General features: G+C 45.3%; 1 protein-coding gene across 1 annotated transcript in view; it reads right to left on the reverse strand.

The window, feature by feature from the left end:
* LOC119448917 (MAM and LDL-receptor class A domain-containing protein 1-like) overlaps positions 1-25,121 on the reverse strand; it is a 265,378-nt gene that overhangs the window by 145,868 nt on the left and 94,389 nt on the right. The window contains exons 4-12 of the mRNA XM_049666561.1: positions 22,947-23,037; positions 21,678-21,818; positions 16,087-16,251; positions 15,524-15,630; positions 14,161-14,257; positions 11,417-11,575; positions 8,795-8,940; positions 7,081-7,197; positions 1,290-1,413 (exon numbers count right to left, since the gene is read on the reverse strand). Coding sequence (XP_049522518.1) covers positions 1,290-1,413; positions 7,081-7,197; positions 8,795-8,940; positions 11,417-11,575; positions 14,161-14,257; positions 15,524-15,630; positions 16,087-16,251; positions 21,678-21,818; positions 22,947-23,037 — 1,147 coding nt within the window. The remainder of the gene's footprint in view (positions 1-1,289; positions 1,414-7,080; positions 7,198-8,794; positions 8,941-11,416; positions 11,576-14,160; positions 14,258-15,523; positions 15,631-16,086; positions 16,252-21,677; positions 21,819-22,946; positions 23,038-25,121) is intronic.

Here is a 25,121-nt window from a genome sequence, read left to right on the forward strand (position 1 = left end):
CAGTCAATAGTTTATTGCCAAATATAAAAAGCCATAACTCTCATTATGTAAATAACAGAAGTTAAATGCTTTCTGCCTTTTCACAAACGAATGCAGGGTTTAACAAATCGAAGACAAGCCAGAAGCATCACCGCGAACCCGCCGCGGTGGCTTAGTCAGCTAAGGCGTTGCGCTGCTGAGCACGAGATCGCGGGATAGAACCCCGGCCGCGGCAGCCGCATTTCGATGGAGGCGAAATGCAAAAACGCCCGTGTGCTTGCGTTGTAGTGCACGTTAAAGAACCCCAGGTGGTCAAAATTAATCCGGAGCCCTCCACTACGGCGTGCCTCATAATCAGAACTGGTTTTGGCACGTAAAACCCCAGAAAGAAAGAAGAAGAAGAACGCGTTCAGTTCTTTGTGAACGGGTGTGGCTTCTTAGAATTGTTACGGCAGTTAGAACAAAGAACACTGAAATGTCTCTTCTGTGACTATTTTGTCTTGACTTCGACTATGTCTCCCCGATCGTGAAGGTCTCCCCGACCGTGAAGTGAATCCACACGTCGTAAATTGGCCGTACAATTGCAGAATCTGCTTCCACACGGCTTCATATGCGGACTTCCTCCACAGGTTGCACGAGGGAAAGTCAAAACTGAACAATAACGGGCACCAAAACATAAGAAACCGCACCCGAATGACGAAGCCATGCTGGCGCTGGAGCTGACGTTATGTGATATCGATGGCGAGTAGTCAGCCGTCGTTTGGTGTTTCGGTATCATGTGCGACGTTTCGGTTTCGCGTTCTGCGTTTCGCTTTCACGTTCAACGCTGGGTGTTGCGTAAGTTTTATTTCTCTACGTTTCTCACCGCGGAAATTTTGGCCAATTTTACCAATTTTTGCAGTTCGACATAAGTACACGGCAAGCATAATCGAGAGAAACACTAATTTTAAATCAATGGCGGCTACATGAGCCACCACCAACACGGCTGCTCCCGTCTGCGTCTCAGGTAAACAAGTATTACACGAAGGGGTAATACGTATTCGGACAAGCTAAAACACTGCGATGGCAGTAAGAAGAGTTCATCGCAATCGAAGCACATATTCTGGGGGATGCTTCAGCCAATGTAAAAATATTTAAAAGGCTTTTAATGGTGTAATGTTCCACCTGAATGATAAACTGTAATAATAAATTACGATGATTACATTCCTGAGCAAGTAATACGAAACGACAAGTTAGTCTACTTGACTTGAAATTATTTTTACACGTTCTTCTTTCACGCAAGGGCCCACCATAAGGTTGAAACAGCTTACCAGCGGATAAAGCTTCGGCTCCTTTTGGTAAGATGTCACAGTCGTCTGTTTCTTTAACAGTGATGTCATCGAGCGCAATGTAAGCTGGTGTTGACGCTGGTCCAACAGTTCCTAAAAATATAACCTACAAGAAAAGACCCTAAGCGTGAACCATCATCGTTACGACATTTTCATTGCCCGAGCACAAACGCGTATCGCCAGCTTTTGTTGGACAATAGCTACAAAGTCTTCTAAAAGAAGGTGCTCAACTCCGAGCCTACCATGTATATGTATAGAAAAGTGAGCGCACTCAACACCATCGGTCCTAACAGGCCGGCCGGATACAATGTATTATCCCATGTATTGAAGACATGTTCATCATCCAGCAATATACATAACGTTTCGCAAAACCTTCAGGAAGAGATGGAATGCTCCTGTCTTGAAGGAACAGTGTAGGTAGACTGTTTTTTATGGCACCGTGCAGCGTCGCCTCACTCTAGTGCATCCTTTAACTTCGAAGAATTGAGCAGTTGAGCATATAACACCAGCTAATTATTGCAAGTGACGCTCCACTTACCGACTGACAGAATGACGGACTGACAAATATTCAGAGTAGCTATACAGGTTATCCTGATTTCCTACCACCACGCTGGAGTAAGCCAATCCAGTACAAATGCAATCGGCTTTCAGGCGGAGTACAAGGGAGAACAGCTTTCATCCTGCTTAGTTATTTAGTTACAGTGCTTAGTCACAGTCCGACTCACGACAGCTTGTTTCAGAACGATGCGGACAGTCTTGTGGAGCTCTCACATTAGGTCTAACGCGTACAACGCTTCGTTGGTGGATGCGGCACCAACTCGCTGCGGAATGTATTGATGATGTGATAAGTTACAATAGTAATGAAGGCGCCGTTCCTGGCTCTACTGGAACTTGACAACCACTGGTGATGACACCAGAAACACACAAGGGCGAAACAGTGACGGAACATAATGCCGTGTTCTGTATGTCTCTGCACAACAGAATAGCAGTAAGAGAAAGGGTGTTGCTTTGGCATAGCAATCCTAGACAGGCCCATATCTTTAAAACGACTCGCAAGGAATATTATAAAGAGTGGTAACAGCTAGATTGAAGAGTCATCAACGCACACGCAAAAATCATAAGGTAATTCGTCAGCTATGTATCGTGTGTCTTTGCAAGAATGCACAAGCGTTCGCTTGCGGACACCTTATTCTCAGGAAAATCAGTTTAATTAAACTCCTTATGGTGCACAAATATCGTTATGAAGGCGCAAGACGGTCCAACCTAAAAATTCACAGGCCTGCGCAGCACACGCAGCACAGTCACAGCGTAAGCTGGTGGAGCGGCTCAAGAGTAGCTCCAATTTGGGCACCACGCACAACTTCGTGGCAGTCTGTTCACCTGGTTTTGACGAGAACGATCTGAACTGTCCGCCCGGCGTCGATGGCGAGCTGCGGCTTGTAATACTCTCTGCACAGCAGTCTGCTGAGCCCGATAAATCCTTACAACTGCAACTTACATGTCGGGCACGCTGCGTTTGCAGGCACCTCAACTAGATGGCGCCACTATACTGGCGGAGGCTCGGCAGCTCGGGCAGCTCGGGAGCGCGTTGATTGCGCGCCTCGTCTGAATCGCATCTCGTCGTCTGCGCCTGCGCACGCTGCGTTTGCAGGCACCTTACATAGATAGCTCCACTATACTGGCGGAGGCTAGAATCGTCTGCCCCTGCGCACTTGCCTTATAGGTAATTTTCCCCTGCCCGATAGCAAGCGCTTGCGTGGCTCAGTGGTAGAGTATCTGGCTCCCACGCAGCGGGTGCGGGATCGATCCTGGCGGGAAACGGGTATTTTTTTTCGCATCTAAATTTATACGACCTATTTCACGGAATTAGGTAGATTTATATTTTAAAAATGTCGCAGTTTCACCCGAAAGGCGAAGCATCAATAGAGATAGCAACTTAGTAGAGAGCTATACGGAGTCAGGGTAATAGTTTTATCAGCTTTATAAACTTGGACATGCAGCAGCACCAACAATGCGCAGAACTGTTGTCGACGCCGTCGTCGTTTTGCTCGCGTTCGCACCGAACGCGCGTGGCGTTGGTGATTATTGCCAGGGCCTCTGGGGGCGGCTCGGGGGTTTTCGACGGGATCAGAACGGGAAACTCGTCGAGCAGCGTCGGAATTCTTTACCGCCTTCTCGCCTGGCAACGTTTTAGGGGCGAAGCTCCTTAGGGCGTGGGTCTGTCCTTCCTCCGATGTAGTATGTAGCCACCTGTAGTTTTATGAAGTGTTCACTAGATGGCGTTCCGGTTCCGCTTCCACTTCCGGTTCCGGTTCCACTTCCAGTTCCACTTCAGGTTCCACTTTACGCGCGTTCGGTGCGAACGCGGGCAAAACGCCGACGGCGTCGACAACAGCTCTGCGCGTTGCTGGTGCTGCTGCATATCCAAATTTATACAGCTGATAAAACTACTTTGAGTCGACCCCATGGCTGCTTCGCAGACTACTCAGGGTTCCCCTACGGGAAGATGGTGTAACTTTCTCTCTCGTTCCCGACGCGCGCTCTCTTTATCTCTCGTCCGTAGCTGTGGTTTATTTATATAAATACGAATTTGGTTCCGCTGCTAAACGTCGCCTCCCCTTCCTCCCGTCCCCCCACGACCTTTCGCGCGACAGAAGAGGTCACGTTTGCCCTATATACATGGTGATTGTAAAGAAGGGAAAGAGACGCCTAATTATGCAGCCCTTCAGGGAGCCCGGCGCAGAACCCGCGTTTGTTCTTCGCCGCGGGTTCGCTCACCGTGCAAGTCCGCGTCCCTCGCCCTTGCACGCTTTCACGCGCACATAAGTCGCCTTGGCTCTCCGCCGTGCGTTCGCTCCCCGTGAAAGCGAGCGTCCCTCGCCCTCGCGCGCTTTCACTCGCACATATAGCATACAGCCAATGAGAGTTTTTTTCTATTGCCGGACGCGTCCATGGAAGAGTGAGGCCCTAACAGCTTTGCTTTAAAAAAACGTTTAATGTATAGAAAACTGCATCCTCTATACCACACGCTCTTTAGGTTGGACCCTCTTGCGACTCCATAAGGATACTGATGCACCTTGTCTGAGTTAACATTTTTTTCGGTGTGAAACAAAGATGTAACTTGGAAAAGTATTCTACGTTCCATTGCCTGGATGTGTTTTCTGCATAATACAAACGTTTAGTTGAGAACATATACTATTTCGGACCGCTTTTGTGACTGTCCTTATCTGAAGGCATCCCATTGACTGCACCACTGCAGTGGCATCATCGCACTTTCTCGCTAGGCTGGCGCATCGGTCATAAACACGGCAGGCGCATTTCCAACATTACGTGCAATAGCAGAGCATTGCCAAAAGTAGTTTTCGGAGACGAGCCTTAAGCGGCTCACTGTGTGCGTTCTCGAGTGCTCTTTACCTGAACGGACCATAGAAATAACACGGATACAGGAACCTAAAAACCCAAGCTCAAATAATTATGTTTTTCAGAAGAGGCAGAAAAGTAACAATGCGAGCCACTGTTCTTTACTGTATACCACAGAAAGAAGGAGTTCAGAATTCAATATGAATGTAATTTTGAGTTCATTATTATGACCCTATTATTATTTCTAGACCACAGGGATAGACATGCAGGCTTTTGAACATAGACTGAATTTTTCGGCTTAAAATACAATAATGCAACACGTTTTTTGCATTATTTGACTTATCAGACGCGCGAGAGCATTCTACAGATTCTTGGTGAAACTGGGCGATGGCTGCTTCTTTTACAACGCCGTTTAAATGCACTAATCTGCGCTACTTTTGCAATTTTGGCATTTATAGTATTATTGCGATAGCAATTATATGGACACTCAAAAGCAGATTTCTGCCGTCACCGTCGCCGTTGCCGTGAGGTTCCGTATGACGTCAATGGAGATGAAATCGTGACCGCGCGGTGGTAAGTGGTTCTTGAGGGAAAGGGAAAGGTTGGCGCTATCTTCTGCAGCCCTTGAGGGAGCACGGCTCACCGCGCGCTGCCGAACGCTGTATGTGCGAGTGAAAGGGCGCGAAGGACGCGCTCTTTCACGGGGAGTGAACGCACGGCGGAGAACAAACGCGCGTTCTGCGCCGTGCTTCCTTAAGGGCTGCAGAAGTAGGCGTCTCTTTCCTCCTTTACAATCACCATATATGTAGAGCAAACGCGCCTTCTTCCGATGCGCGAGAGGCCGTGGGGGAGGGGGGGAAGGGGGAGGGAAGGGAGGCGACGTTTAGCTGCGGCACCAAGTGCCTATTTATATCAGAGGCTCCGGCAACAGTCACCAACGCCGCACGCATTTTGAGCGAACGCGGGCAAAACGCCGACGGCGTCGACAACAGTTCTGCGCGTTGCCGGTGCTGCTGCATGTCCAAGTTTATACAGCTGATAAAGCTAATATCATTATTCCGTATAGCTCTCTACAAATTTGCTATCGCAATTGATGCTTCACCTTTCAGGTGAAACTGCGACAACTTTTTAATTATGAAGCAAATACGTGACGTAGCTGCTCATCTTTTTCATTGATTGGCGACAAAGCCTTCGAAGATTTCTGAGAAAGTCTTTGAGCTTCGTCACCTTTGTTAAAAGAGAGACACAGTGCTATTGCTTTCAGGGTCAGGTAGAGGCGCTCGTTCACAGAGGAAAGTGAGGCCATTTAAAAAAGAACGCACTGTGGACGATTCTAAGTTTCCTTGGACCAATAGTTGTAATTGTATGAATTTAACAGGAAATGTTGGGAGATTTACACTGTTTCAATTTTTCAGTAATATCTTCTCAAACTTATAAAATCGACAAGCCACAAAAATGCTCTCCTCCACCGTAGGTGAATTACAATTCTTTCCACAAAATCCGCACTACGTCTCGCAATAGAACGGTCGATTCCCTTCTACAGAGATATTCGGCCACCTCATATAAAATGTTCGCTGCAAACAAAAAATAGACGTGGCCTCTCTAAATGTGTCCTTCTCTGAACACACCCAAAAGATTATTTCATACGTGACTGCAACATATGGACAATTCAGCAAACAAAAATTTCCGAAATTCAACAGTGATTGATGTTTATCCACACTTAAACGTTGACGAAGCAACTTTAGCGTATAGATGGAAAAATTGGCTGCGGCTTAGCTCAGCTGACCCTAGACATGCAAAGCGAAAGCTTGGCTTAGCCTGGTTAAGTCTTGGTTTCACTTGGTTAGCCTTTCATTTAGTTGTAATCATTATACTTAGGTATACACTCATCGATATAAGCCAGGTTTAAATTATAAGCCGACAAGTCCAAGCGTTTTGCGAGCCGAACATCTAGCTCTTCCTCAGTCTCCGACGCTAGCTTCGCGCGCTTGGCATTCCCGAGCCTCTCCTGTGAAGCAGTTAGCCGGGCAAAAGACGCGTGTCAGACGCAGCTTGCGGCGTGGTCAGACGCCGGTAAGGTGCCGCGGCGTGGTCAGACCACAGAGAAAGAAACGCTGCCAGCTGCGGCGGTTGCTAGGCAACGGCTCAGCTAGCGGTGCGGCCACCGGCCACAGCGAAACCGCGAGAATTCGGCCAATCTAGCTTTCGCTACAATAATTGTTTTTAACGCAAAGTTTCCGCATAGGAACTATCACAATTGTAGCTTTGGAAGCTATTGCCGGTCACTTTTTAACAAGAAGCTGTTAACGGCTGATGAAACTCGCAAGTGATCGTTTTCATTCAGAAATTTAAGGGCGCCCTAAAAGACGTGTTACTCTGCACCCTAAAAACAGCCGTCTTATTTTCTCCTCACGCTTATGTTATGCGGAGCTGCAATGCGGCCTTGCTGCCACGTGACCGGACCACCACCTTGTTGACTCCACAGGGCCACATTAGGACGTTTTTGTGGTACTTTCTTTTGGTACAGAACCTGCAAACCAGAAAGATTGTAGTAAGTCACGAGGAACACTTCGTTATTTAAAGCGGTCCCGGCAAAAATAATAAATAAGAAGTATAAATCGCCGCAAACCGCAACTCACTGATTAGGGCTTATATGGCACCATAGGAAAGCGTATTATCATTCATATAAAATACTGTATCATTCATGTGGCTCAATCACAATATTTTCAGTTCGCGCTTAGTATTCACTCGGTAATACCAATTTTTGGCGATGTTGTATTTGGGACACAATGTTAGCAAGGCAAGATGGGACCTTACCATGTTAAATGCTAGTGATCAGCACGTAAGTGGCATTTACATCAGTGAGATAAGTAACAAGTATTTCTTCTGCATGTGTCTGTGATTCAAGTGAATGTATGAGAATAAGAAATCTAAAAGGTAAATACGCGGCTTTTGCTGTCTATTAATATTGCTGAGATTAGAAACAACCTTTCACTTTCAATTTTTGGGTTTGTCGACTTAGACGCAAATATATAGCTAGTGAAAGGGTTCAGTCGCTAAACAGATCTCACTCGATCATTGAAACAAGGCTTTAGGATGAATTCAGTTCTGGTGTGGATTTCTACTTTTAGAAAAGGTGGCACATTATTGTGCAGAGTACACATTTTATTAGAACATACATTGTGTTTGAGACATTATCCGAAAGCAGAGATGTTGCGGCCTGAAATTTACACTCTGGGTTCTGTTGTTCTGTTTTTGAAGGTGGCGAAAAGCTGAGTTTGTGATAAATGTACCACGGAGAAGTTTGCTATTGCTGTCGAACCTACATTAATGGGAAAAAATAAATGCGCGCAAGAAATGACGACGTAAAATCTTCACCATTGATATATATCCTTCCCTAATAAACCGTTGTTTAGTGCTTAAAAGAAAACTAGCATCAGGTTATTCAGAATTGCCCAACTGCTATTCCAACTACGCTCTGTATGAAAATTTCTTCATAAGAAATAGCGCAAGGTAGCGCTGATGCAGACATTTACAGAACCCCAGCTTGTGACAAACAACCCCTTCAAACAATAGGCATTTGCTAAGTCATATTTTGTGTTTCTACAGGACACTTGTACTCAATTTGAAATTGTAAATTTGATGTTTTATGCTAAGTAAGTCCAGGGTAGCATAGATTAGAGGAAACATATATTTCGTTTGTCCAAGCCTGCGGATTTCGGATAAAATCTGAGTCGCGCATTCTCGCTTTTCAAGCCAAAAATGTGCAAATTAAACATGCACCATCATCACACTAAGCATTTAAACAACCTAGGAACTAGGAGGATAGGCCTCGAGATCATCGTGTGCGTTAAAGTAGTGATATTTAACGCTCATTATTTACATTATTAACATAACTGCTATTGTTAAATCCTTTCTGGAAATACTCTAAAGGAAAGTGTTCCACTTCATTTCAACCCTTCAAGGTGCTACAGGGGCGCAAGTTAAATGCAAACGTTAAGATAAAGTGGAGCTCATGAGGACATCTGTCTCATCAATGTTGTTGAAAAAAGAAACGTGCTATTTTCTGTAAGTATTCATCTTAGAAATGAGGGAGCAATGTCGCGCCATTTGGGTACAAATCTCACCTTAAGGTTTGTATCATTACGCCCCGAGATGATGTACCAAAACACGACACACTGCGATATCTTGTTGTTTTGAGGGAGGCTCTCTCCGATAAGCCCGGCAAAGTCTCCGCTTTTTACGTCGTGGTTGCTCACGAATGCATATGAACCTGAAAGGAAAGGCAGTGAACAATGCATGCGTGTGAACAGAAGCCACGAAACCATGCCCTATAATGTAATTTGATAATGCGATGAAGATAGCGATTTACTGACATCATTTGGCAAGACGCAAAGGTCGAGCTCATGCGTTGTCAATAATGAGCAAAGTATAATCTCTGAAAGAGTCCTAATTGGCTCAGAACAAGCACTTGCATCATTAGTCTTGACACTGTCCTCATCAGAGCTTTCAGAGACAGTCCCTTGCTTCAGCATTGGCAGACAGGACCTCCACGACCGGCCACTATCTTAGCAGGCAATTTTGAGTACCGCGCTATATATATATATATATATATATATATATATATATATATATATAGGTGGATATTCTATCTTTCCCATCTCATTCACTCTCTCTCTCTTGAGCTGGATGGATTGACGGCTGGAATGACAACCTAGCGCGTGGTTTTAGGTGCAGGCTATGGTGCGTGTTCATTTCTCATTACTTGAATACTCTTCCTCTCAGCCGGCGATATTTTCATCCTAGATGAGGATGCATGATCACATTTCATATACAATATATTCCATACTTTGAGGTGGGCTTAGAGAGCACAACGACTTACTTTAAAGGCGCCCTGGAACACTGTTTATCGAAGTGGAGTAATGCATTTGTAGTGAAAATAAGCTATGTCAGATTGAAGTACTTTTTGCGGCAAACACGGCCTCTGCTGTGCTCCTGTTCATTCTTCAATGCCTGGCACTGCGAATGCTACGGCGGAGTGGGACGTCGCCACAACGCTCCGCCTCCTCAATTTCAACATGGCGCGCAGTTCAAATTTCATTTTGAATGTTAACGTAGACTGTACGACTTTCCATTTTGGTGCCTACGACACGCTAAACCTAAGCCACACGCGGTTGTCCTCAGCGAGCGGCAGTGCGCTTAGCCACTAGACTCGTGGCTGCACCCCGCGGCGGCCGCGGTGTAGCCGACCGCAGCGACCTATAGCATCCACGTATTTGAATGCGCTTTATTACGAAATAAAGCGCACAGAAAAGAGTGAGGATCATGGCTTCTTTGAAAGATAGCGCTTCAGAGAAAGGTGACTTCGCGCTCCGCTTGCGAGCTCCACACACCGCGTACGACAGCAAAACTTGGCTGAGATGTTCACAGCAGTGTATGCTACCCGCGGACTAGGTTATTTCACCAAGCCCGAGGAGTGGTTCAGGGCCCCTTTTTTATACGGCGGATGTCGCGAAGAACAGGCAGTGTAGATTATGTGTGCATTACTTACTTTAAGTTATGCGACTAGCTAACTTGCGGCACCAGTGTCGCAAGGGAAGTCTAGATCGCGATTTGTTTTAGGTAACGCTATTGATGCTTGTGATGATGTGGATAGTGGCGTGTGGCGGTGCCAAAACAAAGTGCGTGACAAGCCAGCTTGAAGTGTTGGTGATTGTATGGCAGCACCAAGAAGGGCATTGGTGATGGTGATAATGGAAGAAGACCACCACGTGCCATGAACAAAGAAGTGGACGAGAGCACGCAGAGCGTGAGAGCGAGTGGCAGCCTCGAACGCAAGCTCGCAAAACGGCGGCTCCAGGCTCGGGTACCGGCGACCGGGTGTCCAGCTACCGTGCGGACCTGGTCGGAGATCCAGCTCGTGGCTGGGCTTTCCTGCGCGCCAGCGGCCTGCTGTGATAGCGGCCTGGTGCAGTGCTTCCTGCTTGGACCGGGACGCCTGAGCTACCAGCCTGCTGAGCGAGCCCGAGGACTGGCGACCGGGCGTCCTGCTACCGTGCGCACTTGGTCGTGGATCCCGCTCGTGGCTCTGCTCTCCTGTGTACCAGCGGCCTGCTGTCATAGCGGCCTGGTGCAGTGCTTCCTGCTGGCCACCGGGGCGCCTGAGCTACCTGTCCGCCGACCGAGCCCGACGTTATAGCGGCCGAGGCGTGACAGACCAGGCGTTACTGGCCAGCTACAGCAGTGGCCTGGTATTCTACCGGCCTGCTGTTTTCCTCTTGCTTCCACGTCGCGACAAGGTGCGGCGCGACAGCAGCGACGTAGCCACAACGACGCTCCACCGTCACAACCGCCGTCACGGGCACCGCAACGATGAGGCACACGGGCGAGTGGTGGCGCATGAGTGCTAGGCACATGTTTATATAGGACAAACGATTCGCGGACTCTAGTCCACGTACATGTGTATGTAAATAATCTGTATCGTGCTAGCGTGTCTGTTAAAGTCTGTGTTTCGTGTAGCCAGCTCCCGTCTGCCGTGTCATTGTTAAAAGGATCCTGGGCCCAACTGGAAACCGGCGAGTTTGTCGTTGTGTTTCCTCATCACAATGCTACACTCTGACCGTAGCTTCGTCAAAAAAGCACCCTACAAATCACTCGTTACATCAAATAAAATTGTATGATCTGCTAATGGAAATAATGTACCCAATAGACCAATATCGCTACCGCTTTGCTGGTGGTAGGTGACTCACCTGAACTGTTTCCGAATGTGTGGTCACGACGTGGTCTCAGTACAGTAGTCTTTACTTTCCCCCCACCGAGAACCCAGGATAATCCGGTGTTTCCTGGTTTGTTGGTATTTCTCCATGTACACCAGCCTTCTTCGAAGTTGCAGTGCCGGTTCCGCAAATCTGTACCATAGCATCGGAAAGTGATGCTTCGAGATTAAGTTCCGGAAAACGTAGATCCACATGAAAGAATAGGGTTCCGCAGCCATGGAAGAAAGCTATGGCGGATGTGCAACACAGAAATCCTCGTTAAGAACGAGAGGAACGTTGCTTTAGGTGTGTGTAAACAATTGTATTGATTGCAAGGATTAGCTACTAGAATAACATTATAAATCAAAATTATGCTATTTATCAAAACTAGAAATAATTATCACATGCATCTTGCAAATTAGGGGGTATATGGCAAGCATATACAGATGAATTCCCTTCCGTGTACAGATGAATGAAAATAATATGCGCAATGTACATGTTTCCTTGTCATGCATTTGCCATGTGCAGTTTTTCTAGCCTGCAGAAATACCACACGATAATGTTGCTTTCATTACTCGCTCACGTTTTTCCTCGACCATTGTCTCACAGTCAACTCGGTCATTATTTTTGCATTGTTTACTTTCAACTGTGCAAGCGATTCCTACATCGCTACTGTTATTGCACTACTATTCAATCATACACTGTGATTATTCAGCAATATAATTTTCTTGAAAGCAGCGCAGCCGGCCCCTTATAAGATTTCAAAATTCATAAACCATGCAAAAATAATTTAATTTATCAACAGCTCAAATGACTGCTTACATTAAATGATATATTTAGTGCAGATTTTCGCCAACACTGCCCGCCCAACGAACCGTCGTCTCCTATCAATTTATGTATAAAAAGCAAAATTAAAAATCAAACAAAACAAAGCTGCAATGACTGTTATAGAACGCTCGAAAGCAATCGCTTTTTTTTTTGTCTTTGAGGGGAAGTGGGAAAGGAGACAAGGGAGACTGAAATAAATGAAAGCGCTCCAATATGGCATCTCTTATAGCCACAGTACGCCTGTCTGACTCGAAATTGAACAGTCTTAATAATTAATTGAACAATTCGCGAATAAGGCCTCATTAAAAAAATTGTTGGTATAGAACCACTTCAAAACATTGGCAGTGGATAGTGATGGCAGAAACATCGCCTTTTTTAAGCTTTATGAAACATAATCTTTGTAGAGGAATTAAAATCCCGTTTTGGATCTCTAGTGTAGAATACATCCTACATGCGTCAATAACACAGCGCACAATCGGCGTCAGGAGTCCCCCCCCCCCCCCAAATACCACTGGAACTCGCGCGAACTGCTGCAAACCACCAATCAATTGCACACTCACCCATGTAATAAATTTCCTAACATAAAAAAAATTTTTGCATGCCTACGGCACGTTGCCAATATATGTGTATGCAGCTGTGTCGACATGCATAGTTGTATTGCTTCAGCCATTCAGTGTAGTCAACTTCGCATGAGTCTGCGTGTTCTTTATTCTTTTTAGTACTTTGTTTTATTCAACTACGGAACATAATGCGCATGTACACGAATTTGAACTTTGTTCACTATGTCCCAGTACTTTCATTCCTTTTCTATTGCGTTTGCTCTTTGACGAAGGGCAGCTGGTGTCACCAAACGGAGTCAATTATCCGATATTTGATGACAAGAAAGTAAAGCGCGCATATGACTGGTTGGTCTGTTGATAATTGTTTCAAGGCGGCAAACTTAAACGCCACGGTGTTTCATTATATCTTAATAAGAAGCGTACTTATTCCACATTCTTATATTTGAGGCTTCGAAAAATGCAGAAAGAAAGAAGTCGCAGCACCGCTCATCCTAAACGGTGTCTCAAAAGTTCCAACGAAGTAACACGCTCACCGGCCTTATGAGGAATGTCCACCTTAACTCCTATGAAATGGTGTCTTGCTGTGTAGACACTAGATGTCTCGTAGGTTTCGCACTAAGTGGATGCAAAACCATCCCTACTGAAACTTTCTGTATGCCATTCCGATATTTCTGCATCCGTGCCATATAATTCCCTCGGAAACTCTACAGATCCCATACAAATTTCGTACATTTTTCCTAAGAACCTTACGGAAAACATGGAAATATTGAAGTGCATATGGAGCTTCTTTGTAGGAATGTGATGAGCCCCAGCGTTGAAATATCCATATGGAAGTTCATAGTCGTCAGGCAAAAATTCAATTGCCTTAACTGGAGCCTTGCGCGGTATGCATTCATTACCTTAGATAGCGTCCACTATGCTTTCACGCGAGAGTCCATCATACGACAGTGTCATTCACCGTGTCATTTGCGTGTAGCATCCACACGTTGTCATTTGCCCCGGGGAACACGAGCGCAGAAAAGCTTGTCCAAGCGAAGTCATCGTGCCGCTACATTAAAACATACTATAATAACTATCTACAGAGCCTCGATTAGATTTTGCTAGCACTAATAAGCTGTCGGGATTGCGGGAAGTGCGAAAGGTTTGTTTAGAATCTGAGTTAGAGGTCACACTTGCCCGTAAACGTACGTAGAACACAGACAAGGTGGCATAGGAAAAATTTGTACCAGTTTTCTGAATAAAATATTCCGAAGCTAAGATAGCGTATAATGTCACTTTAGGGTAGACAATAAATATATCCCCACAAAACGCAGTTTTTTTTTAGCACATATTTGAGAGAAGCCAAGTTACCTCTCGTTCCGGTGCAGTCTTGAAGTGTGATGGCATCGATCGCGCAGAAGGGTCTAGAAATAAACTGCTCCGGCTGGAGGGTGCACTGCAATTCGATCTGCATAGAAGCCGTTGCGCAATGCTTTCTTGAGCTGATTTGTGGTACATTTAATGTCAACAGCTTTCAAAGGAAACGTCCACGTCACCATACTCTTTTTTATTTTGGGAAATGCATTGTCTCAGAGTTCATATACTGAGTGGCTAGGTTACGAAAAAGAAACTGACTCGCTATCCCGGTCCTGTGAAAGTGTATCTTCAGCGAAGCTGCTAAAAACCACCCCTACAATTGCCGAGCAAAGAGTAGGCAAGGGTTTATTGCTCCATTCCTCCTCCGGAGCATTATTCAGCCACAGGAGAATGTGTGCACGCCGCCGCTGGTCGTATTGCCGTTTATTTTCTCTTCAACGCTCCTCGTATTCACGCTGTTCCTCAGGAGTCCTAACTATGCGTTGCCGACCCATAGCGGGGCTGCAACAACTATGAAATCAATTGCTAGACTGTTTCTTTTACATATGAAAGGCTAGTGGCGTCATTCACCACGTCGCAAGCTGCCATCACCGCGGCAGCTTCCGCCAGAGTAATCTTTACCGCGATACGTACACGAAGAGCGCTACGTGCTGCGGATTATTAGCAGGAGCGCCTTATCATCAATTATGCGGTTTGCAGGTTTCTTTTCTGCTTGATATTAATGCAAACAAATGCTGTGCTGTATGTTTTATACGTGATACCAAATAATGTATGCACGTTTCGCTTCAATCGCTGCAGGTTCTTTTTTTTTCGGGACGACGACGCCGCGAGAAATCCCGACCAACTAGAGGCTAACAGCTTCGCTGTAACATTCTGAGTAATACCTTTACATCAGGCATTATGCTCTCCTATACAAGGCAATCTCGAAAAAAATAGCAAGGACGAATGAACAATGGAATAATACTAAATTAGTATTCGTGGATATGTAAAATACCATACCGTTTTATTACAAGCGTAATGTGATAATTCGGGATCATCATCAGCAGCAGCCTATTTTTATGTCTGCTAAAGGACGAAGGCCTCTCCCAGCGACCTCCTATTTTACTCCTGTCTTGCGCTAGGTGATTCCATCTTGCACCTCCAAATTTTCTATTATCACCCCTCCCCCCTAAATTTCTACCGTCTTCGAGTGCGCTTCTCTTTCCTTCAGGACGAACGTGTTTAAAAATTGTGCTTTTAACAGTTAATGTAGACCTAAATCCGTTGGTATCAATAAATTTCCCTGTAATGGCAAAGCGTAAAGAACCATAATGGCAATCATGACCCATTCCTTACATGGCATTCTTCATTTACGAACCTTAAAGTCATTTTCCGCTTTGAAGGTCACGTCCACAGGGGCCCAGGCGCCCCTAACCAGTAGCCGGGGAGGCTGGTACCAGATGCGTTTACGCCCACCTGAGCTGCCTGAAAAAGTTGCATCAATATTGGCACGTCCTACGATTACAAGAACAATGCAGAAAAAATATCTTAAACACAATTCCTATAAGCACGATTGGTAAGAAGCCTTTTACCTATATTTATTGATCAAGTTTAGAACTACATTTATTTGAAGCCTCAACGGTTTTCTTCATAAATTTAACAAGTGCTTTTTGTGTTGTTTCAGAATATAGAAACCGTAAAAAGGTGCAGCAACAAAGTCAGCGATAAAATTAAAGACCAAATAAAGTATGTTGGATAAATGAGTGTTCATGACAGGGCATTGACACAGGTACTAAACCTAACATATGCTGCTTAAAATTACCTGCGCATAAATTTTTTACAAGTAATGTAATCTCAATAACGTAATTGGCGAAAATAAAACTGATCCTTAGGAGAATCTTGCTCAAATGGGTAAAAAAAGATGCAGTCAAAATATCTTGCCTGTGGCGGTAGCAATAAGGGTGTATGCCTTTTCGGGCGTCGCCTCAGTCCAGGGAATGTAGTACTGAAACTGAAGACACTGAACTCCAGGACGTCCAGGGAGTTTTGGAGAAGTCAAAAGAGCGGTCGTATGATTATTTTTCAGGCCCAGGTACACGACACCACCTGCAAAGAGATGACCGTCTTTTGAAGGGTTCGTACCATATACAACAACATATCCTGAGGGATGGAGCCAGTTACATATGGCTTTATAATTTTCCATCAGAACCCCTCCACCTTACAATATCTAAACGAAAAAAGAAACAGAAGAGAACAGATGTGCAGAAAGCATGAATGTTAAAGAAAACGCAATCAAATTGAAATCAAATAACGCCAACTTTTGGACACTTGTGTCACTGAAGAGATTTCCACATTCAATGGTATGCTACCACAGAGGTTGCCGTGCTGGGGAAAGGGAAAAAAAGCAGGTTGAATTTTATGTGTTTACGGACTGGCGCTGAGCCGTGCTCCCTCAAGGGCTGCAGAAGATAGCGCCAACCTTTCCCTTTCCCTCAAGAACCACTTATCATCATCATCAGCTACATAGCGTATCGCCAAAGTGAGGTACAGATTCTTGACTCTAGAGCAGGGGTTCTCAAGCATGTTGGTCCCAGGGTACCCTGCTAAGCTTCATCAAGTGCCAAGGAACCCCCCCCCCTTTTCCAGTAAAGATGCTAGGCGTAGCGTGCAACATGTTTGGAGCCCACGGTGAGGGTCGGCAGGCTATTTTGATTGAGACATGCTACCCACGTGCTGCAAACTGGGTGCCATCGTCATGACCCAAGACAAGACAGCATCGCAACAAAGGCATGACCAAGGCACACCACAAAAACGAACTTATATACTTCGTTGCATAAGACTCGGTTAATTCGACCATTTCTTTTTCGGTCCCGTGAAATCCGAATTAACGAGATTTTACAGTACGCAAAGTAGAGCCGGAACTAATTCTAATTATAAGTCCCCTGTGCGATATGCACTGAAAACTGGTTCCTTTTACATAAAGAATGAGTTTTCAGTGCATATCGCACAGGGAGACTCATAATTAGTTAGAATTAGTGCCGGCTCTACTTTACGTATTGTAAAACCGCGTTAATTCATACTTCATGGGACCGAAAGAAAATGGCCGAATTAACCGAATAAAAATTTAATTATGGGGTTTTACGTGCCAAAACCAGTTCTGATTATGAGGCACGCCGTAGTGGGGGACTCTGGAAATTTAGACCACCTGGGGTTCTTTAACGTGCACCTAAATCTAAGTACACGGGTGTTTTCGCATTTCGCCCCCATCGAAATGCGGCCGCCGTGGCCGGGATACGATCCCGCGACCTCGTGCTCACCATAGCCACTCAGCAACCACGGCGGGTGCCGAATTAACCGAATGTCTAATTATCGTGGGTATAAAGAACAATAACAAATGCCTAGAACGTCAACACGTTTTTACTTACTGGATGAATCGGCAAACTCCTGTTTATATTTTTCACAAAGCACTGCGCAAACTGCAATTCTCGTCCTCTCGTATCTGATCAGCTCTCGCAGCAGCGAAGGCCTCGCGACTTCCTTTTCAGCACGGCCGCGACGCGCGTCTTCATCTGCGGCACGCTTTTCACTACCGCGCGCACATACATTATTTTTAAATGCGCACGCATTTCTATGCTTACCCAACGTGAAAACTGTCCGTGCGTCAGTCCGTCCCTCCGTCTCTCGCATTAGACGATCGCTTTCAAGATAGAGCCCGCGGCAGCGAGTGACTTTATCTTCGGGCCGCCAGGCGCTTTAGCGCAAACGAAGCGGCGAAAACACAACATGCGAAGTTAGCAGCAGTCGGCACGGTCTGTCCGCTTCGCAGATCGCTTTCAAGATACGGTCCGCGCGGCCGTGCCAGAGTATGTTTTATCGGTCCATGCCACCGCCGGACTCCATTGATCACGGTTCATAATGGTTCGGCATGCATGGGCAAGGAGCTAAAAAGCGATAACGGCTTATGATGATCGGAACGTCATCAGCGCCCATGGCGCCGCCACCTGCAGTAATTTACTTGCGTTATCAATGCACCTTGCGCTTGCGTCTGCACCAGTTCGCGTCGCCGCAGCGCTGTCGTTTGTACTGGTCGGATCAAGTGTCTTAACACTGATAATGACACCAGGCTGTGTGGAGATAAGCAAGTGGCACAATGCTTACGCATACGTAGAGAACTCCCAGAGGAGTCCCTGCTTGACACTTTTTAGCCATTGAGCTGGTCGCCAACAAAATGTCCGTTCATTGCGTTGTAGACGGTGCGCTTAATCCTGGACAACTCTGCAATGAGTGATAGCGAAACTACTGTTTGCCGCAACCGGTGCGGTACGAAACCGCGGCCGCTATTGACGGTGACCTTGTAGTTCTGAAGGCAGGCGGCCAACGTACGCATCAAGACAAAATGAAACTACCGTTTGCTCCAACAACTACAGACGAAGCCGCGGTCGGTATCTCCGTAATGATAGATGGCGACTGCGCATTTTTGAAGGCACGCGGCCGACGCGTGCACTGAGTCAAAACGAAACTACTGCTTGCCGCAACCGCTCCAGACAAAACCGTGGTGGGTGTTGACGCGATCATGCATGGCGACTGCGCAATCATGAAGGCACGTGGCCAGTCGCTAACGCTGTGTTATGCGCGGCGATAAACGCAAGAATAAAGGCTTTAAAGGCACAATTACGCACGAAGCCTTCCGGTGTTGCTGCCCCGTACGATTTTCGCTGATGACTATGGCAACACAGACTTGGCGAGCGCGGAACCAGGGAATATTTATCAGTGCCTCGCGGAGCCCCGAGGAGGGGCCTGCGGAACCCGCTTTGAGAACCCATGCTCTAGAGTGACCATATTCCTTGCTCTCTCCAACTTCGTTGTGTATTCGGAAGTTGATGCAATCAATGATGTAATGAACACATGTATCCGCAAGATCACCTTGCAAACAGCCAGGGGCTCTTTTCAAGTTAACATGAGTCAAAATATATTGGTAACGGAAGTTCCCATCCCTCCATTTTTTTTCTTCTGAACCACAGTCCCCCAAAGCCAAAATAAACTGATTCATAATATGAGCGTAACAGTTTGCAGCGTCAGGCTGATAACTACGGATGTTGCAGATTACCCAATGTGTAATTCTAAACGAAACTAATAAGGCCGGTAGGAGAATCCATATCGCCATATAATTTGTTGGTTGCTGAAGATACGCTCTTAGCGGACTTTTCATAGGCGGCTACACATTCGGCAGTAGGAAGAGCCAACACTTCATGTCTGTGCCTTCTCCCTCACCACGCAGCATAACGAAGGACGAAGGGAGGGCAGGTCTCACCGATACTTTTTCTGTTTCTTATAAGAAACTTGAAAGATAGCGCATGCGCCTAATGCTAGGGTCACAGCTCTTCGCTGAGAAAATCGCGTTCAATAATTATTTCTACAGAGGTAATTGTATTTAGCCTACTAATGAAATGTGTTTCCTTTTAAGCCTCAGGAGTAGTGGACAGTTATAATTGGACAACTAATGTTTAAAGTCAGCACCGCCTTTATTTTATATTGCCATCCAACTTAGAGAAATATATTTTCTTAGAGAAGAAATGGGATATGATAGTAGCATGGTTGAACCTGATAAATGGTATCTGCGCTGTACTCTGGTTTTCGTCATGACGAAATCCATGCGCGCAGTGGAAAATCGTTATTGTCTCAGTTTATTCCGCGACTGCTTAAATCATATTTGTTGAAGAATATCCATGTTTGGTAAGACGTAGCGACACATTAATAGAATACTGAAATTTGGGATAACGTTTGTAGAGTTCTTTTATGATAAATTTTCTTCCTCATAGGCACCTCCAATGCAGAGGACTACCAATGATAGAGCAGAGCACTAGCACCAGCTTTTGAAGGAGCTAGGTTCACACAGAAATGAGAACTTTGACATTCACTTGACGGAAACGACCAACAGAGTTCAATTTGCCTCTTCGCAATGCCTTGATAGCAGTTTACAAATTTTTTGTTCAAGCGAAAAAGCCACCCATTTTACTGTAGTCTAGTTAGTAATAGAGACAGAAACTGGAAATTGGCATAAATTCTCACATCATCAGCTAGAATATAGAGGTAACTGGAGCACTGTTCATTTATTGTAATTTCAAAGACGATGACTATGTTTCAAAGCTGCTCCTGACAGCAACAGTACGAAGCTTTAGGGACTTGCTAGCGATGTGCGTTGCCCACTTTGACAGTCTCATTCACGCAATTCTGTTCCCTAAATTTTCAAAAATTTCAACCATTGCATGAGATCTCCGTTACGCAAATTTTAAGCTCGAATGCCTTAGCTTATCTAGAGTAATGCGAGTTGTGCAAAATAACATGGGCAGACGTGACACGAAAAAGGGACGCATTTGCACTAATGGGCTAATATACTGTAAGCATAAATTCAAACGTGAGTAATTTCGATACCACTTGAATACTTTTTGCTTTCACATTCACCGGAATTTGTAAGTGTTTTCATTGAGGCTCGGAAACGTAAACAGCGCTAATCCGTGCTTAATAACTGGCTACAAAGCGATTACACATCGCAGTTGTATGTGTAATTGTGCGTAATAGGGGTCTGAGTAGTCAATTGCGTTTGGTGTTTCCATTTATGCTGATGGTGCGCATATTGGACGAATAAACCGCTGTAATTCTCTACTTTTTGACCGGAACCTATGACATTTATTCGCTTTTGCTTATGTATTTCTATCGTAAATTTTTGTGCCCAGTATGGTGTGCGAAAGTTATTACCATACCCAACCTGCAAATTCCACTCTGAAAGGAAATCACTCAAGGATAAGTTGTTACTGTACGTGATAACGTTCATGGAAATCAAGGTGATTACACATGCCAAATACATTTTGAAATTTGTTGCGGAACGTTGTGGCTAAGATGTTTCGGTAAAACTGTGCCAACAAGGGGGGGGGGGGGGGTAGTAGATTGTCTACTGCAAAGCTCATCAATGGCGGAGCCGGCCCTTGATACTGTTTTCGTGTTTTCTTTGTGCCGCCGGGTCGCATTATGGCAGTAACATTCTGTATTGCAATCTTACGATGGTGTATTAGACACGTGAAACGTTTAGTAGCTGAGCTGCATTGTATTTTGAATGCATCGCGATTGCGAGGCAGATGTGGGCGAAGTCGATGTAGCTTTGCCGGTCGTGCTTTCAGGGTTGTGCTCAGTTCACAACTAATGCTTATTCTGCTCAAAGCAATCACGACTAATTTTCATTGACTCTTAGCCCAGCATTCGAACAAGAAGTGAGTTCTCAGCATGACAGAGGCTTGCAGTGATTAACGGTGACCCAACAAGGAATGACACAAGAAGACGCGTGTACTTAGACATCCACAATACGACCATGGCCTTTGTTCCCGATAGCAAAAGAAGCAAGACAAGAGTCGTGGCATAGAAAAAATGTTCACGCCTAACAACAAGTAAATCAACCGCGAATAAATGCAAATACAATGACAAAAAATACTTCTTGTAACCTACTCTCATGCTAACGCTACATAATGTCGTGCGCTCACCGTGATAAGTGCCTGTTGAGTAGTCCGGTAGGAAGAAGCTCTCCCGCAGACTGCCTTCAAGTTTCCATTTATTTTCTCCCTTTCCAAGATCATAGCCGCAGGTGTCGCCCCAGTCGAAACTGCAGGAACCGTTCGTTGGTTCTGCAATACATTCAATGATTAAAACTACACGAAAACAAGGCCTCAAGCAGTTGGGATGAAGTGCATAGCTCGCCAGGGACCAAAACAGTTTCTTCCGTGATATTTACTTCTCTTCTCCGGAATACTACGCAGGTACCCCCTGGTAGAGAATACCGCTGTATTTGAACTCAGTGATCTAAAACATATCTGTTTGTGGTTCGGTAAAGTGAGTGTCTGTAAAGACACACGTTAGTACGAACAACATATGAATTATTCTATTATTTTCTATACCTGTTAAAAGACGCTGTGTTTTAGTTTTCTCAAGATCTTTAAAGGAACACTATGCGGTAACTTGCTATATGTTCTAGCGTCTAGGACCGCCCTTTAAAATAAGACAGGTCGCAACGCATTTAAATGCAAATTTTTAATTTTTATATTGCTTTTTCCCACATCTGGGGTTCTGCGTGTAAGGAAGGTACCTTTGTTTTACTAGCGACAACAAGCTATAGTTATGTTCGGAAGTATTCAGGAAGCCTCTTGCATTATACGCGACGGTTAAGGCAAACACATATGAAGGAATGTTCTGATTTCACACAAACTATGAGATTTATGTGAAACAAAGATTTTTCTAATGCTAATAAAACTAAATGCGATGCTGACAATCTCTTTACTTTAACACAAGGCAACGTGTAACCTAGTGCAATTTTTGTAGGTATGAATCGCACTGGTGACAACTTGTCATTCAATGTATAGTTATTGCACCGCAGATGTCATAACTTGATTGTCATGCAATGTTTATACTTTTTTCTGTAAATATGTTAATAGCTGTTCATGTGAATTCACGTAATCAGACTATAATGCAGTGATATTGGTGTACGAAGGGGATATTTGATATTTGTCGAGGGAGGCACGGTGAGACGAGGTTCGCTTGAACAGAAGTACGAAGCTAAAGGCAATGGTAAGGGTTGGCGCTCTCAAATAGCAATTTTATCCATGTTAGCTTCGATTTATTCACCGCCTTTGTATGACAAATTATGAGTGCGGAATTTCCACTGGCGCATAATAAATATAGCCAGTATACCACCGCAGGAAAATAACTCATTTGACTTGGCATTGAAAATCTGCGTTGTATGATCAGCCTGTTATTACCTTGTGGGCACTCTCCGCTCTCCAATGTCAGGTCATCAACGGCAAAAGTAGCTTCTTCAAAAGAGTCTCTGACGAAGTAGTAAATCTGTATCTGAAAACCAATTACATTTACGATTTAAACATCACAGGCGAAACACATCTCGATGTTGCTATCGTCAGAGCCTAGGCAAACAATGTTTCAGTTACGAATAACATCAGCGCGAGCGAGTTGGCTGCTGAATTTATGAAGGACTTGACGCGCAGGCAGACGAGGGCGATAAGAGAGGTGGCACAATATTTTCGGTGATGAAGTTCGAAACCAGGAAACTTTATTTAAAGTTTAAAGTGAGCTCAGTGATTCCCCAAAATAAAAAAGGAAATACAACATAATACAAAAACTTTCAGCCCTTCCACTGCGGTTGAGATGGAAGACCAGTGAAGCTGTACTATGGTGGGAGTTATGTATTTCCAATTATGACTATTAAGATGTGATGGTGTAATTGGTTATTTGAACTATCAAAGAATGTGAAATGCTTATGACCCGGTGGTTTTTATTTATTTAGTGACCACATGGACCATGGCCTTATGGTTGCTACGGTACAGAGCCATAGAGTGTACGGCAACGGTTGGCACGTTCTTCGACTGGACCCCTGTATTCGACTTCGACCTCCACCTGGACTATCCCGACCCGAAACAACGGTACTTTGCCGATTGTGGCTTGGTGTCGCATTTACAAAGTCGTTTGCTTTCCGCATCGGATGGGAGGATAGTGCTGCGTGTGACCACTGCGGCGACGAGGAAACAATCGAGCACGTACTTTGTCACTGTCCCCAATACAGCGCACATAGGCAGTCACTCGCGACCGCGCTGGCACGTCTTGACGACCGCCCGCTTTCGGAGCAGACAGTCCTGGAACGCCGGCCTATACAGTCGTTACACAACAAGTCAGTCAAGGCACTCTTGAAGTTTTTGCGATCGAGTGGACTATCTGACAGACTATAGTTCTCACAGACATTTCCAACCCCTCTTTTTTTTATTCCTTGAATTTTTTTCGTGACTGCTTTTTCTCTTCCCTATTCTCTCCGCCTGTCATTAACCCTTCCCCCTACACCAGTGCAGGGTAGCAAACCAGAATACTTTCGGGTTAACCTCCCTGCCTTTGCCACCACGTTTTTCTATCTCTCTCTCTTTCACTTGGCACGTTCTTCATAAACACGTCACCACCGCCGCGCGCGTTCGGTGCGGACGCGGGCAAAACGCCGTCGCCAACAGTTGTGCGCATTGTTTGTGTGACCGCACACAACCGCTGTCAAAACGCTGGCTACATGCGCCGCAGTGGGAGAGTGGGCACGCACACGCACTGTCTAGGGTGCCTTGATGCCCTTCTCGCCCACCGCTCCCCTACCACTGGGAAGTCGCGTTTGATCTCCGCCGTGCGTTCGCTCCCCGTGAAAGCGCGCGTGCATTGCCCTCGCGGGCTTTCACTCGCACATGCAGCATACGGCCAATGAGAGTTTTTTTTTCTATTGCCGGACGCGTCTATCGAAGAGTGAGCTTTTAACAGCTTCGCTGTAAAAATATTGTGCTCTACTGAGGCTTTGCTATTGCTCTAATGGGGCAGTATAAGATCGATAAAGAGTGGTACGGGAAACAATATCGCTGGGCCCAACGTTCCGGCAATCGACTGTGAACGCCTTCGACAGTGCGTTTCCTGTGAGTACTATACGATGATACTTAATGGTCCGGAAAGGTTAGTAAAAAACGTCAAACAGTTACTTGCCTTGTTTGTCATTGTTACTTGCCGGGTTTGCTAACAAAAAGAAATGTGATATAGCCTTTGTCTTCGTGCATAATGACAAAAACATGACGGCTACGACGTTTCCTTGTCACTTCCGGCGCCCGCAGTACTGTAAAGCATGTCTTTCAAGATTAGCTTTCTCTAATTTCTGGGGATGGTGGATGTGGACACCAAGAAAGGTGCATACGAAGGAAGCTTCGTAATTTTTGTTTGATAAACAAGGTGCTTAGTAGTGCCAAGTGTTATATGAAACAATCCTAGCGATAAATTGCAATCTTGCTGGAAAATTTCAGGAGAGAAAGAGAGAGAGAATTTTCATGCCAGGAAGGTAAAGAGAGTTCAGCCTGAGTGAAGTGCCTCTGTCTTGCCACCGCATGCTAGAGAAGGGTTTTGTAGAA

This window comes from Dermacentor silvarum, chromosome 4 (assembly GCF_013339745.2).
Source record: "Dermacentor silvarum isolate Dsil-2018 chromosome 4, BIME_Dsil_1.4, whole genome shotgun sequence".
Classification (NCBI taxonomy): Eukaryota; Metazoa; Arthropoda; class Arachnida; order Ixodida; family Ixodidae; genus Dermacentor; species Dermacentor silvarum.